Here is a 14,320-nt window from a genome sequence, read left to right as displayed (position 1 = left end):
CCCCGGTCGTGGCCCAGCACACAGTCCGGTCCCCTGCTCCCCGGTCGTGGCCCAGCACACAGTCCGGTCCCCTGCTCCCCGGTCGTGGCCCAGCACACAGTCTGGTCCCCGTGCTCCCCGGTCACAGTCCATGACGGCCCCCGTGCTCACAGGTCACTGCGCAGCACACAGACCCTGTGCTCCCCGATCACTCCTCAGAGACAGTCTTCCATTATCCTCAGTTACTCACGAGGGTCGGTCCCCGCTGTCCTCGGTCCCACGTCAGGACGGACCTGGACCTCCTCAGTCACACGTCAGGACAGTCCTGTGTCGTCTTCACTGACACGTCAGGCCCGTCATCCGCTCACTCCCTCACTCCTCAGGGCTCAGAACCCGCCCCCCACCCCGACGTGTCCCCTGTGCAGCCACTGTGGGAGCCGACAGAGTCAGACACGCCCGTGTCCAGCTTCCAGGGCCGCCGACCTCCGACCTGCATATGGAGAGCTAGTGGACGCAGCAGTGCACGGAGAGATGCAACCCACGGGGAGCTCAGTGCCGGGGGGGGGGGGGGGGGGGGCGGGGGGGGGGCGGGCGCGGGGGGCCCGGGGGGGGGGGGGGGGGGGGACGCGGCGGGGTGCGGGGGATGAGGCAGGGGAGGAGGGAACGGGACAGAGGGAGGAGGGGGGAGGAGGCGGGCGGGAGTCTCCGGAGGAGAGAGGAGGGGGAGGAGGGAGCGAGCAAGCTGGGAGGGGCCACGAACGCAGGCTCCATGGAGCAGGGAGCCTGGGGGCCGCAGGTGAGCGTCTGTGCTGTGCAAACCCAGGTCCTCCGCGGCCCCGTCTCCCCATCCCCCATCGGCGGGAAGCCTTCCGTCCGCGGTCGCCACCCTCCCCTTCCAAGACCCTGGCGTGGGAGGAGGGTTCCTGCTCAGACGGCGGGAGAACCACGGCACCCCTGCACCCGGGGAGGGGCGGGTGTCACCGGCTGTGGCACACACCCGTCACTGCCTGCCTCAGGGCCTTTGCACGCACGACCCCGGACGCCACCACAGTCCCTCACGCGCTTCACCAAAGACCCACTCGGATCCCACCGGCCACAAAACCCACCCACCCTCATGACGACGCTCCTCCTCGGAGGGGTCACGGGCGGTGAAGAGGTCACCCTGAGCAGAGAAGAGCCCGCCCCCATCCGTTCCCCCCGCAGCACGGAGCACCGACACTCCCAGCAGAACCCTGCGCACCTTCCCTTCCTGCGTCCGACCTGCGGCCTCTCCTGCAGTGTCCGCAGGGCTCCCCAGGCTCCGGTCTGTCGGTGCCCCCAACGGGAGGGAACAAGGCTGCCCCCAGGTCTGCACAGAGCAGACCCCCAGCAGTAGGGGCTGCCCGAGCGCACGTCCACGGCGGGTTTCCCATGGGCAGCACGACCTTCCCTTTGTTCCGGGCAGCTGCCGGCCTCGACAACACCGGCCACACGACACGGCGTTGGCTGTGTCACCCGAGTCCTTCCAGACCCAGAGCCTGCCTGTCTCCTGGGATGGTAGAGACCCGAGAGCCGAGCCGCCCGTGAGCACGGGTCTGCCCTCGCCACAGCGCGAGGCCGGATGCCACCGTGGCGTAGGAACCTCAGGAGTCTAGCCCGGCCGCTGAGGTTCTGGTGAGCTCCCTCTTCGTGCAGGGTCCGATCCCAGGTGCCCAGACTGGCCCTTCTGCGCAGAGTCCCTCCGAGCCTCCCACAGAGGAGCTGACAGACATTTAAGAGCACCCATGGCCCGCCCCACCAGGAAAGGAAGACACCCTCGGACCACAGACACCCCGAAGGGAACCCGGTGAAGCCAGGGGCGTCGTGCGGCTGAAATGTCCCCCTCTTCACGGCCCGGCCGAGGAGCTCAGGGGTCTGCACACAAAATCCAGCATCCTGGAACGGGGCTGTCCCCCGAGCAGAGGTCCCACAGAGCTGCCCCTCCCATGAGAAGAATGAGCCAGAAATAAATGCCCACCGACGCCTGACCCCGAGGAATGAAAACGATGGGCTTCACATGGGTTACTGCATCTGGCAGCAGGGGCCACGGGGGCCACGAGCAGAACGTGCCCTGAGAACTCCGGGCCACGGCAGACTGTCCCTCGGCACCACACCACGTTCACAGCATCCCCGAGCGGGGAAGCTCCAGGGGCTCTGTCCGGCTCCGGATCTGACCCTTTTCTGCAAGGCGCCATGTCCTCAAATCCTGTATTTTGTCTCTGAGGATACAAAGTGGCTCTGTTCCCTGTTCAAGGGGGCGGCAAGACAGGGACTCGCTCTCTGGGTTCTGTCCTGGGCTCCCGACTCCTGACAACGCCCCAGAAGAGCCGCGTCACGACGCTGCAGGACCTGAGCCAGAACGACCCTTGGCCGCGGCCGCAGCAACGCCCCCACCTCTGATGATTCACGAGCGACACCCATCGCTCGCCCTACAGTGATGCCCATCGGACGCTACCCTGGACCGCTGCTGGAGCTCGGACCCTAAACCCCTAACCCTGAGCGAGGACGAGACTGTTTTCTGCCTCCCGAGCCTCCCAGACGCGGTCTGTTCTTCTCCGGCAGCCGTGCCGTTCAGGAAAGTCGGCTGTCGCTTGCCCTGGCTTGCGGCTGATTTCTGTGAGAAGCCGAGGTCCCTGCTGGCTGGCCCCGTGGGACCCTCCCCTGGGTGCTTGCACGCAGCCGGCCTGTATCCGTCTGGATAACCCCAAAACCCTCTAGCCAAACCGTCCTGGCGCACCAGACGGGTGCAGCCTGAAAAGGAGGAATATCTGCTCCGGGAAACCACCACGTCAGGACCCACGACACTGCCCCAAGTCCCACGGAAGAGCAGCAACTCCCAGTCCACAGTCCCACGTCCACACGCAGACAAGGTGCCAGGAGGGACAGAGCGGGACCGAACCCACCAAGGCTTGAGGTGCCGGCGTGACCAGACTCAGGACCCACGCGCTCCCCCTGGCTCAGATCACAGAGGCAGGAAGCTTGAAGATAGAAGGGTGAGTCCATGGAACACAGACCCTGTAGCACGGCAAGAAGAGGTTTCCAGACCACGCATGTGGGGGATGGCGGGGTGGACGGAGCACAGCTGAGCACAGGTGTGGGGAAGTGGAGGAACAAAAGGCCGAGGTCAGGAGGCCACCCGGGGGAGGTGTGGGGGGCGTGCGGGGGTGCACCCTGCGTCCTGGGCTCCCGGAGCTCCCCACACAGCACCGGTAAAGGGAATCCTGCACAGATACAGGGGAATGAAACCGCCGGACACCAGACACCGCCAGCACATCCTCCAAAACAGCCGGGATGAAACACAGCCCAATGGGGTCCTCTTCAGCACAGCAAGGAATCAGCGGGCACGTTCTGGAGAGGCGACACCGCACCAGCCAGGGCGGCCCCGGGGCAGGGCTGTGTAATCTGCGGCTCTGCCCGCGGGGAGGTCAGCCGCTGGGAGGTGGTCCCTGCGACCAGAACAAACACAAAACACACTGAGAAGGGAGCTGTCGGCAGGCCCTGGATCGCGGACTCGCAGGTCTTGATCCTTCAAACCCCTGCACATGGGTTGGCGGACTCGTGGGGTCTCTGTTCGTGCACACGGGTTGGCAGACTCGCGGGGTCTCCGTCAGCACACACGGGTTTGCGGACACGTGGGGTGTCTGTCTGCACGCGTGGCTTGGCGGATACGCAGTGTCTCTGTTCAAGCGCGTGGGTTCCTGGACACGCAGTGTCCATCCTCATGTACGAGTTTGCAGACACGCAGAGTGTCTGTGCTCATGCACAAGTTCGCGGACACGCCGTCTCTGCACACACAGGTTCACGGAGACGCAGGGGATGTGATGCTGGAGCAAAGCTCACCCACGTGCAAGTTCTGAGTGAGCAGAGAGAAAGCTCCGCCAGGGCAGTGGTGTGCTGGGGCGTGGGCGGGGGTACAAGGAGCACTTCCGCTGACACCGGGAACCAGCATGGAGCTTGGCTTCTCTTCAACAGCGCTGTGGACAGCAGAGCATGAAGCCGGGACGAACCGCGGCGTCCCCGGGAGTTCGACGGTGAAGACTGTGACAAAGGTGAGCAGGTGACACATCCAGTGTGAATGTCAAGAAGGGTGCTCGGCAATCGTGCAAGAGCAGGAGACACACTACCTAACTCCACGCACGAGCACTGCTACGGTGCACGTAGGTTAAATGCTCCAGTCACAGAGCAGACGCCCACGGGAAAAAGAAGACCGTAGGTCTCTGTGGGACACGCATGTAGCACACACCGAAAAGTTTTTAAACTGTGGACATACGGGCCCGCAGTGGCCCTCTCCAGGGTCGTGTGTGGCTGCAGGGTGGTCTACACGGCCCAGTGACGACGTGCAGATCCGCACCGTGCGTGACACGGAAGCCCCAGGAACTGGACGGCCCAGGGAGCCCCGGCACCCAGACCTGGGCCGGAGCCTGCAGGCTTAGCCCCCAGGGCAGAAACGCTGCTGGGGACAGACTGACATGCCGCAAGGAAGGAGGCTGAACACCCCCCCAGGCGCGGATGACAAGTGTACCGCACAATGAGACACAAAACAGCCTGGTGTGGACACGGAAGATTTACGGGTTTAATCTCCCGGACATAAATAGCCCGTGGCCCCAGCACAGCTGCAGGACGCGCATTCCTGTCCGGCACACGGGGCGCCGCTGGGAGCCGGCCACCTCCCGGTCCGCAGAGCAGAACTCAGCAGATTCCGCAGGAAACGCAGGGGCCGTTCCCTGACCTCCAGGAGATGCGGCCGATATCCGTTATGAACGCGAAAGCAACAAAGACACGCGCGAGTGTGTGGGAATTCCCCGCGGGGCTCGGGGCTCAGAGTCGAGGCTGGACACCCCGCTTCCCGGGCACCGCGCCTTCAGTCCTCCTGGACGCACGGCGAGTGCACGCCTTGGGCGGCATGCAGCCCAGAGCTCCCTGATAAAGATGACACCTCCCCACGGAGAGCTATTTCTGGAGAGAGCACGGACTCCTCATAAGGCCACAAAGCAAGAGGACGCCACCGGCCGCCCAGCACACGCACAGTGGGGCCATCCTGTCCACATGGGGCTGGACACAAGGTCCTGCCGAAGCCACTGCTGCCTCCCGGGGTGGGTGCCCGCAGAAGCAATCCAGGCTGGGTCTCTGCTGGCGTGCCTCCTCTGAGCACTGGGCTCGGGGGTCACAGTCACAGTCACAGGTCCCAGCCCTTATCTGGGACGTCGAAAGTGACCCTCACCCAGAGCACCGGCACAAGACACACAGTAAAAGCCAGGAGTCAGGACAAAAGCAGGCCAGGCAGAGGCGCCCCGGGCACAGGTGGCTCAGCTCACAGGACCCCAGGGCTGGCCCTGACCTGAGACACAGATGCGTGGTGCTGCCTGGAACAGGACTGGGGAGCCCGGTGGGGAATTCCCAGGGAGCCTGCACGCACTTATGGCCAGGAGAGGAGGACCCCGCAGGCCACGGGACTGAGTCTGCACGCACTGAGACGCTGTGGCCAGGAGAGGAGGGCCCTGCAGAGGACATACTGGACGCACACAGGAGTCCCGGGGTCAGAGTTTAACACAGAGGAGGCGAAATGTCAAAATGACCGCTGCCCAGGTCCACCTCCATGCAGGCTCGTGCAGACGCCCTTTCCACATCAGAAGGTTCTGGGTGTCCACGTGTCAGGTGCGCAGGGGGCCGGACGGCAAACTCCGAGGACACGGAGCCAGGCGCAGCTGGCCAGGCAGTGCGTTAGGACGAGGCCTGTGTCCAATGCCCACCAGCTCCCAGGACATCCGTTCAGCTGCGTGCCCACAGGCAGAATGGGCGCAGACGGTCTGGTCTCCACAAAGCCTAGAAGACAGGGCTGGAAACGTGGAGGACGCCGTGCCACCACTGCATGCTGGCCAGCGAGGACCATGAAGGACACCGTGTCCACAGCCTCACAGACATGGGGTGGGGTCACAGCAACCTCCTGGGACCCTGAGAGTGAGCGTCGAGGGTGCGACCCCTCCCTCGCCCTGTGATCCCCTTTGGACTAAGGCCCTGCTCGGTGTCCGGCACGGCCTGAGGTCTCCAGAAGAGGTCAGCTCATGGCCCAGCAGAGTCACCTGGAGATGGCGTCACTGCGGTCCACACACGACCATTCTGAGGGCCTGTCCGTCCACGCAGAGGACCCCGCAGAGAGGCTGGACAGGATGGGCGGTCCAGGACCAGGGCCGTGACACAGCACAGGACAGGGGGCCCGGGGCACCCTCGAGTGTACCACACTGGAGTGAGGGGAGAGAGATTCGGCACCAGGGGAGTGGGGAGGCTAGGGTCCCCGCTGAGACGGGGGCAGGCAGCAGAGCAGCCGTGCTGGGCCAGGTGGGGTCCCCGACTCAGGGACAGCGCAGCCGAGCTTCCGGGAGTCCCTCTGCCACTCGGCGTGTGTGCAAGGCCCGGGAGTCCCCAGGAGGGCAGGCAGGCGGCAGTGTCCGTGCAGTAAGCAGCACAGGGAGCCCGTGGCCCGCGGACCCGCAGCCGTCCACCCCTCCTCTGAGCCTGAGTACAGGGGACACGCGCGGCTAGGCGGGGAGCCACCCGCGAGGCACATTCTACACCATCCGCCCCTCCAACCCCCGAGGGTCTCCACCCCACCCTTCCCCAACGTCATGTCCCCTCCCCCTGCCCCATCCCCCTCCTCATCTGCCCACCCCTCCCCCATCCCCATGTGCCCTGTGGCTCCAACCCTCCCCCTCCCCACACCCCATCTCTCCCCGATGTCATGTCTCGTCCCCACCCCCACGGCCCCATCGCTCCCGACTCTCATTTCCCCCTTCCCCATCCTCCAGCTGCGCATGAGTCCCTGCATCTCCCTCCCCCCCACCCCCACCCCCACCCCCACCGGGCGAGGCCCCTCTCTCGTCTCTCCCAGGCTCTCCCCGGCTCGCCTTCCCTTCCCCCCCCCCCCCCCTGCCCCCACACCCCCATCCCCCACCTTCCCCAACCCCATGTCCTCCACCCCTCCCCCAGCCTCCCGTCCCCCCCAGTCACCATACAGGACCCCCCATCTCCCTCCTAGTCATCAGGGTCCCCACCACGCTCATGGCCCCAGGCCACCACCGACCTGTGCTGACCTGCCCAGGGCCCTGTCCAGATCCACACTTAGATGCCCTGGGCTGAATAAGACGGAGCAACCCCTCCTCCCGCAACGCTCCCCTACGAGGAGCCCCATCTGATCCACCCCCCACACCTTAGAGAACACTCAGTGACCCCAGACACACGCTCACATGACCCCAGACACACGCTCACGCCCACAGAACACCGCTAAAGTACATCTCCTGTAACATGAAACACTTTCCCCGCTGAAAGAATTCATAGAATTTCTCTCCCCAACAGCGGTGCTGGTGAAACGGGGTCATCCTAAAACAATCAGACTCTCCAGAACCGGTTCTGCCAGGAGACAGGCCCACTGAGGGCAAGTCACCATGACTTTCGGAGCATCTGCCAATCCTACCAACACCCTACGGAACCACCTCAGAGAAACCACCCAACATCCATCTTCCTGCCGGGTGAGAGGACTTCAGCCGTGGCTGATTCCAGTTCCACCGTCTCACAGACCCCAAACACACGTGCCTCAGAAACAAGGAACAAACGTCTGCACAAACCACCTGAGCACAGAATGTCCAAAGCTGGAAGACACAGCCAGACACACACTCAGAAGGTGTGTGAACACTAACGTGGGATCCAAAAGAAACTCCAGGTACAGAATCAGCAAAAGCAGGTCTTTTTCTCATCCCCAAAACAGCCCTGTTTGATTCTGTGTGATTTTTCTGTCCTTACGCAGTACCAGGGTGCTAACTCCTCACTACCAGGGACAACGCAAGCGTTTCATGTGGCAAGAGTCAGTGACCCAGATGCAAGGCACGTAGGGAGCCAGCCAGTGAGTGCAGGTCCCACCTCCAGCCCTGCGGTCCTGGCCCCCGCGTCCAGCACCCCCATCCGATCCCCTGTCCTGTCTCCCCTGTCCCCATCCAGTTCCCGGTCTTGTCTCCCCCGTCTGCATCACTCCCCCATTCTGTCCCCCATCCAGTCTCCCATGCCCCCATCCTGTCCCCGGCCCTGTCTCCCCCGGCACCGGGGCACCAGGCACCCAGGCACCACACGGCGGCAGGCAGAGCGTGAGAGGTCGCACGGAAACCTCAAGTTACAGAATGACTGGGGAGCTCACAGGAAGTCTCAGGCCTTTTCAATTACGAGTCCCCTTAAACCCCTGACAAGATACACAGAGACATAAAGCCAGGTTTGACGTCCCCGAATCATGAGAATCACAGCAAAGTTCACACACAGGCCCGTCCGTTACTGAAAGCCACCCAGGCGTCCCCGGTCGCGGCTGCGGTCTGCGCGTCCCTCCACACAGCACGTCTCAGACCACGACAGCGAGGGCAGGGAACCCGGCCGCATCCACGGGCGTGGGGAAAGCTTCCTGCTCCACACGAGGGCACAAGCCCCCAGTGTTTGTGACTAAGGCTGAACCACCAGCAGATGCTAAACCCGGTCTGCTCCGTGCTGGGGAGAGCCGCCACATCGCCGGCCGCCACACTCCAGCTTCCTGACTGCGTGCGGTTCTGCCACTGGAACCCCAGGGAGGGAAGCTGCGGCTTCCTTCTACGGAAGGCTTTCCCTAATACTCCACACGGGACACCTGGCTCTCCAGAGCCACGACACAGCTGTTCTGGGGGGCACATGGGGGGGACCCTGGGAGTACCAGCAGCCCCCAGTCTGTTCCAGGAGGGATGCACACGGAGGGGGGACCCTGGGAGCACCAGCAGCCCCCCCATCCATCACCCCATCGGGGGGGTGAGGTGTACAGGGGACCCCAGAAGTACCAGGAGCCCCCCAGTCTGTTCCAGGAGGGACGTCTATGGGGGGACCCCGGGAGTACCAGCAGCCCCCCATCCATTCGGGGGGGTGATGTGCATAGGGGGACCCTGGAAATACCAGCAGCCTCTCATCCATCCCAGGGGGGTGACACATACAGGGGGACCCGGGAAGTACCAGCAGCCCTCCACCCGTTCAGGAGGGTGATACACACGGTGGGGGGGGACCCTGGGAGTACCACCAGGCCCCCATCCATTCGGGAGGTGACGCGCAGGGGGGGTGACCTGGGAGTACCAGCAGCCCCCGCCCCAGTCCAGGCCTCAGCAGGCAGCTCAGGTGAGCACCACACAAGACGCACACAGCACACCTGCCCCACCTGGACCTGCTGGAAGGCCTTGAGCCTCTTCTTAAAGCGAGACGGCAGCACAAAGTCACAGCCGCGGGCCAGGGAGGCCAGCTCCTGCCTCAGGTCAGGGTCCTGGCGCAGGGACAGGTCCCGGAGCCGCATGTCGCCTCGCATGGGCCGCCGGGGGCCAGGCCAGGCACTGCGCTCGCGCTCTGACTCTCGGGGCTGGGCTGAGCCGGGGCCGGCAGGCTCGGGGTGGCGGCTGTGCCCGGCAGGACAGTCTGGGTGGCCGGGCTCAGCGCGCTCCATGCGTGGCCGGCCAGGCGCTCTGGGGGCCGGCCCTGGGCCGCTTGCATTCCACAGGCTGAGGAGGGCACATGGCTGCAGGGTGGGGGAGGCGGCCGCTCCTCCCCGCCGGCCCCTGGCTGTGCAGGAGGGAGCTGCTCCGGCCGGAGCTGTTCTGGCTGAGCTGCCGATGGGAGTCCCGGACACAGCTCCCCGCTCAGTGACCCCGTCTTGTGGCTCAGTCCAGAGGGACAAGCGCGTAAACAGGTCTGCAAGGAGACATCTGGGGACAGCGCCTCTAGTTCTGCCGGTGGGGGACAGAGGCGTGCTCCAGAGAACTGAAGTGATCCGAGCAACTGCCTGCTAGTTAGGAGAGGCGGGGAGGGACGAGAGGAGGCGCTCTGCACAGAAGGGAAGTCTGTCCAGGACACAAGAGAACCTGTCACGGAGCTCTCGCCAGATCCCTGCTGGTCCCCACGAGCCCAGATGCAGCCAAAGCAGCTGCTTCCTCCCTGAAACCGTGCCAAAAACAAAGGGGTCTGCGAGCACCAGCCGCCCTCCCGGTACAGAAGAGACACAATGAAGCACACAGAGTCCTCCAATGCTTTCTTGTCACAAGAGGGAGTGGGGGAGTATTCGGGGTTTCAGAGTTTTCCTGCCATTCTGCACAAGGTAGAGAACAGGGCATATAACTTAGATGGGGTAAGGCAGCTTACACAGAACGTAAGCAACAAGGTAACGTCACTGGTCAGGTGCGTGAGATACAATGTAACGTCAGCTGTGTACCCGGGAGAGTAACTAACCACAGAAAGTAACAACACAGGATACAACGTAGACAACGCAGGATGTCACAGAGGACAGGTAAGGAAGGCCGAGGAGCAGAGCACCAGGCTGTGCAGACGCCGTGCGTTAAGTGCCCTACGGGTCACGCAGACCGGACTGTAGTGACCGGTCCTGCAGAGCACTCGGGGCGGCTCCACGCAGTGGGCTCGGGGCTTGAATGAGGATGAGCTAACCCTCCCACGCCTCCCCCCCTTCCCACCGCAAAGGAAAGACGTCCTGAGCAAGCAGACCCCACCTGTGCCCACCTTGGGTGTGGCTGGCACAAAGCCTAGGCACAAAAGTCCTGCCTTGTGAGCCCAAGATGCTTTCAGGACGCTTATCCCAGAAGCGACATAGACATTAGCATACACAGCAGCAAAGCAGAGCAGAACCCCATTGGCCAGACATCACCCCAACATGAAGCCACCACTCGCACGACTCAGGGCCGTGAAGACAGCGGGCAAAGAGGGATCCATCCCCATCCACCAGCCCAAGAAAAGACTTGTAGATGCACCCGTCACTGGAGCGTGAAGTTCTGCTCTCGGTAGTAAGGGCACCAGAACAGCCGAGCAAGGACAGCCCAGAGAGCGGATGCCCGCACAGCCCCGAGGGAAGACACCCACCCAGCCTGCGGCGAGCACACCCGCACAGCCCACGCTGAATGCACCCGCACAGCCCACGCTGAATGCACCCGCACAGCCCGGAGCATCACATCCTCGTGCCGTGGCCCTGAGTACCCCTACCTCGTGACATAGCTCTGTGCACCCTACCTCCTCATGACGGAGCCCCGTACACCCCTACATCTTCATGGAGCCCCTCCGCACCCCTACCTCTTGTGAAACATCTACCTTGAAAGCACGTGCCCGCGGGTTACATATAAAGACTTTTTACAACTCAATCATAAAAACATAACCTAACTGTAAAAACAGGGCAAACGTTTGAACACACGCATCACGGTGGCCAAAGACAAGCTGAAAGAAAAAAAAAAGCCTGTTTGACCAGAAGTGCCCTCAGCGTCTGACGAACATCGGACTTCACAGCCAGCGCTGCGTTTCCCGGTGCTGACGGTAGGTGAGGGCATGCCATCTCCTACAGCCCTGGCAGCGCTGCGTGAAGTCCCCAGTTAACACGCAGCTCCTCTCGCAGCCAGGAGCAGAAGGTGCTCCGACACGCGGGGGGCCACTAAGATCACTGGTGTTGTTACGTTCTCATGCACGCGCACAGCCAGTCGCCTTCCTCTCAGAGGCGCTGCGAGGGTCGGTCGACGTGGCAGGCTACAGGGGTATGGACCCCTGTGACGGAAGGAGGAAGGGGGACCGGGAGAGTGTGAACTAGCCGCTGGATGAGGTGACTGGGATACTGACCCCTGGGGCGCAGGTAGGAAGGGACTCCGGAGGCCATGCCCTGCATTTGAAAGTCTGGTCCCCGGGCCGCCTGGGACCCTGCTTCCCCAGGCGTCATCTCTGGGGTCACAGTCCGTGCAGGGACAGGGCATGCCCACCAAATCTGATTCCCTTGGAGAACTTCCTTAGAAGCACGTTTAGGGTTTTCGGTGGTTGGGATGATGGGCGACAGTGCCCTGGAGGCCCTGCGGTCCAGCCCTCAGCCTGGCCTCACGGAGATGGAAGATGTTCCAAGGGCCCGTTGCATGTAACACATCTGACGCAAGCTTCATGTCATGCGTGTGTGGAGATCACCCCCGGGGCGGGGCATGTACCTCGGCAACCGGACCCCTGGTGTGTGGGGAGGCCCTGTGCCTCCTCGTTCCCTTAGCTGGAAATCACACGGAGCAGGGTGGAAAGGAGAGGCTCGCGGCTCGCAGCAGCCCTTCCGCGTGTGGGCATCGAGAAAAGATGCCGGGCCCCAAGGGATGAGAAGGGGTGGACGGAGGGGCAGACCATCGCAGGCAGAGGCCACACCGAAGGCCAAGGTGGGGCTGGCCGTCCCGACACTGAGACCGTGACCTGAGCTGAAACCCGCAGCTGGAGGCTTCACCCATGGGGCCTCCCGGCTGCCCCTCGACGGTGAGAATCGTGATCCCGCTCCAGCCGCACCGCGCACACCTCCAGCAGCCGACCTCCGGCCTCCGACCGCCGGCAGGCACAGCGTCCTCGGCTCGGAGCCCTGCGTCCTGCCCAGTCCCACAGGCACACACCGACCCGGCTCCTCAGCGGGCGTTCTGCGGTCAGACCGCTGCGGCCAGCGCACGAGACTGGACAGCTGATGTCCACTGCAGACCTCCCTTCCTGGCCCGCGGCCTTCTCCCCACTAAAGTCACTGCGTTCCCCAAGTCGCTCACTCCCTTCCTGCACAAGCTCCCTCCCACTTGGGAGGACAACCTGTCTGTGCTGTGGTCACCGGAGGAACTTCATTCCATGCGGGCACGCCACGGGCCCGCTCTCCGAAATGCGTCGTGTTCAAGGCATCCCCGTCGCCCTCGTGGAGCTGTGCTGACCCGCCAACATCTGCCGTCCCAAAAGGTTTCACGCAAGGTCACGGGGTCACAAGATGCAAGAATTCACCTGCGCGCGGGGCTGGGCCTCAGCGTGGACACCCGTACGCCATGCAGGCGGCTGCTCAGCGCGGGAGACCTCGGCCGTCCCGGGGAGAGCAGATGCCACTGCGGGGAGGGACAGCACCGTCCCACAGAAGTCACCGGTCCGCGCGCTGGTCCCTCACAGACCCTGCAGCCTCGGCGACACGGGAGATTCCGGCCCTACTCCCCCAGCACTAAGATTCTGCGACAGTGGGAAAGGGAGTGAGCCAGAGCCCAGGGCTGGGCCGCGGGCCCTGCAGGGCACAGGAGCCGGCCCGTGGGGTTCCCGACAGGGGCCAGGCCAGACGTGACCGCTGCGCCTACTTCCCACTCCCCGTGGAGGCTTGCTTTCTGGGACATGCCGTCGGGACCGCTGCCACGGGCCAGAAAACCACGGGTCAGGGAACAGAGCCAAGCGAGCTGGCCCTCGGAGCGACAGCCGGCGGTCTGCCCGTGGCGGCTGGTCCACGGCGGTGGGAAGCGATCAGGTAAGTGATCGCAGCACAGGGGTCGCTGGCGGAGGAGACCTGCAGCGGAAACACGCACCCCAAGACAATCACGTTCCGCCGAAGGCCAACGCGGCCAGCGCCGGGGTTCGCCCAGGAACGCGGGATGCACAGGTGCCACACGTCCCATCACACTGAGTCACCGTGTGGCGACTCTGAGGGCACGCAGCAGCCCGAGCTGGAGGCCAAACTCTTTTTCCGGCACCGGCCACGTGACTGTGACTACCGCAGACCAGGTAAGGAGAAAACCAACAAGTGGGGTACGGCCTGGGCCCCTTACTCAGCCGGGAAGGAAGCGGGCCGAAGCCGCGCTGAAACCAAACGGGGAGACTGCCGCGGAACCCGCAATCCCGACGACCGGCCTCCGCTCTGGCCCTGACAAAACGCTCGGCACACACGCCCGTTTGGGGGAACCCTGCCAACGGGACCGTTCGCACGTGACGCGCTCCCGCGGCAGCGAACCCCGGGTCGGATCGCGGACGAGGTCGCAACAAGACGGGGCACTTACGACTCGCGGCCCTGCAGATCGACGAGTCGGTCGCACGGGAGGACCGGTCCGGGGACTCGCGGCGGCTCCCAGCGGCAGCGCCGGGGACGCGGGGGCCGGGCCGGGCGCCCCCAGGCTGTCGAAGAGCGCGGGCTTGCAGGCGGGGGCTGCGGCGGCCAGCGGGGGCCCGGGCGGCCCGGGGTCCGCAGCGCCGGCCTCGGTCCTCGCGGGCATCGTGACCCTCCGCAGGCAGTCCCGGAGCATGGCCTGCGTGCCCGCCTCGCTGAGCCAGCACAGGAACAGCTCGTCCACCTTCATCTTGAGGACCGGCTGCAGCACTTTGCCGGGCGGCATCTCCACGGCGGGGCCCTGCGGCCCGAGGAGCCCTCGTCCTGCACGCCGGCCTGATGCCCGCAGCCCAGGTCTGGCCCGACTGGACGTCCGCGGAGCCGACCAGGGCCGCTGGCGGGGTCACGGCCCGGGGGTCCTAGAGTCCCGGGGAGGCGGGG

At 64.4% G+C, this 14,320-nt stretch overlaps 1 protein-coding gene across 1 annotated transcript in view; it reads right to left on the bottom strand.

Moving 5' to 3' along the window:
* PPP2R3B (protein phosphatase 2 regulatory subunit B''beta) overlaps positions 1–14,314 on the bottom strand; it is a 42,136-nt gene extending 27,822 nt beyond the window's left edge. The window contains exon 1 of the mRNA XM_059385887.1: positions 13,833–14,314. Coding sequence (XP_059241870.1) covers positions 13,833–14,165 — 333 coding nt within the window. The 5' untranslated portion in view covers positions 14,166–14,314. The remainder of the gene's footprint in view (positions 1–13,832) is intronic.
* Positions 14,315–14,320: the final 6 nt, after the last annotated feature.

Source organism: Mustela nigripes, chromosome X, assembly GCF_022355385.1.
Source record: "Mustela nigripes isolate SB6536 chromosome X, MUSNIG.SB6536, whole genome shotgun sequence".
NCBI lineage: Eukaryota > Metazoa > Chordata > Mammalia > Carnivora > Mustelidae > Mustela > Mustela nigripes.
Note: the sequence above shows the minus strand (reverse complement) of the source record. Positions and strands in the feature narration are given on the sequence as shown.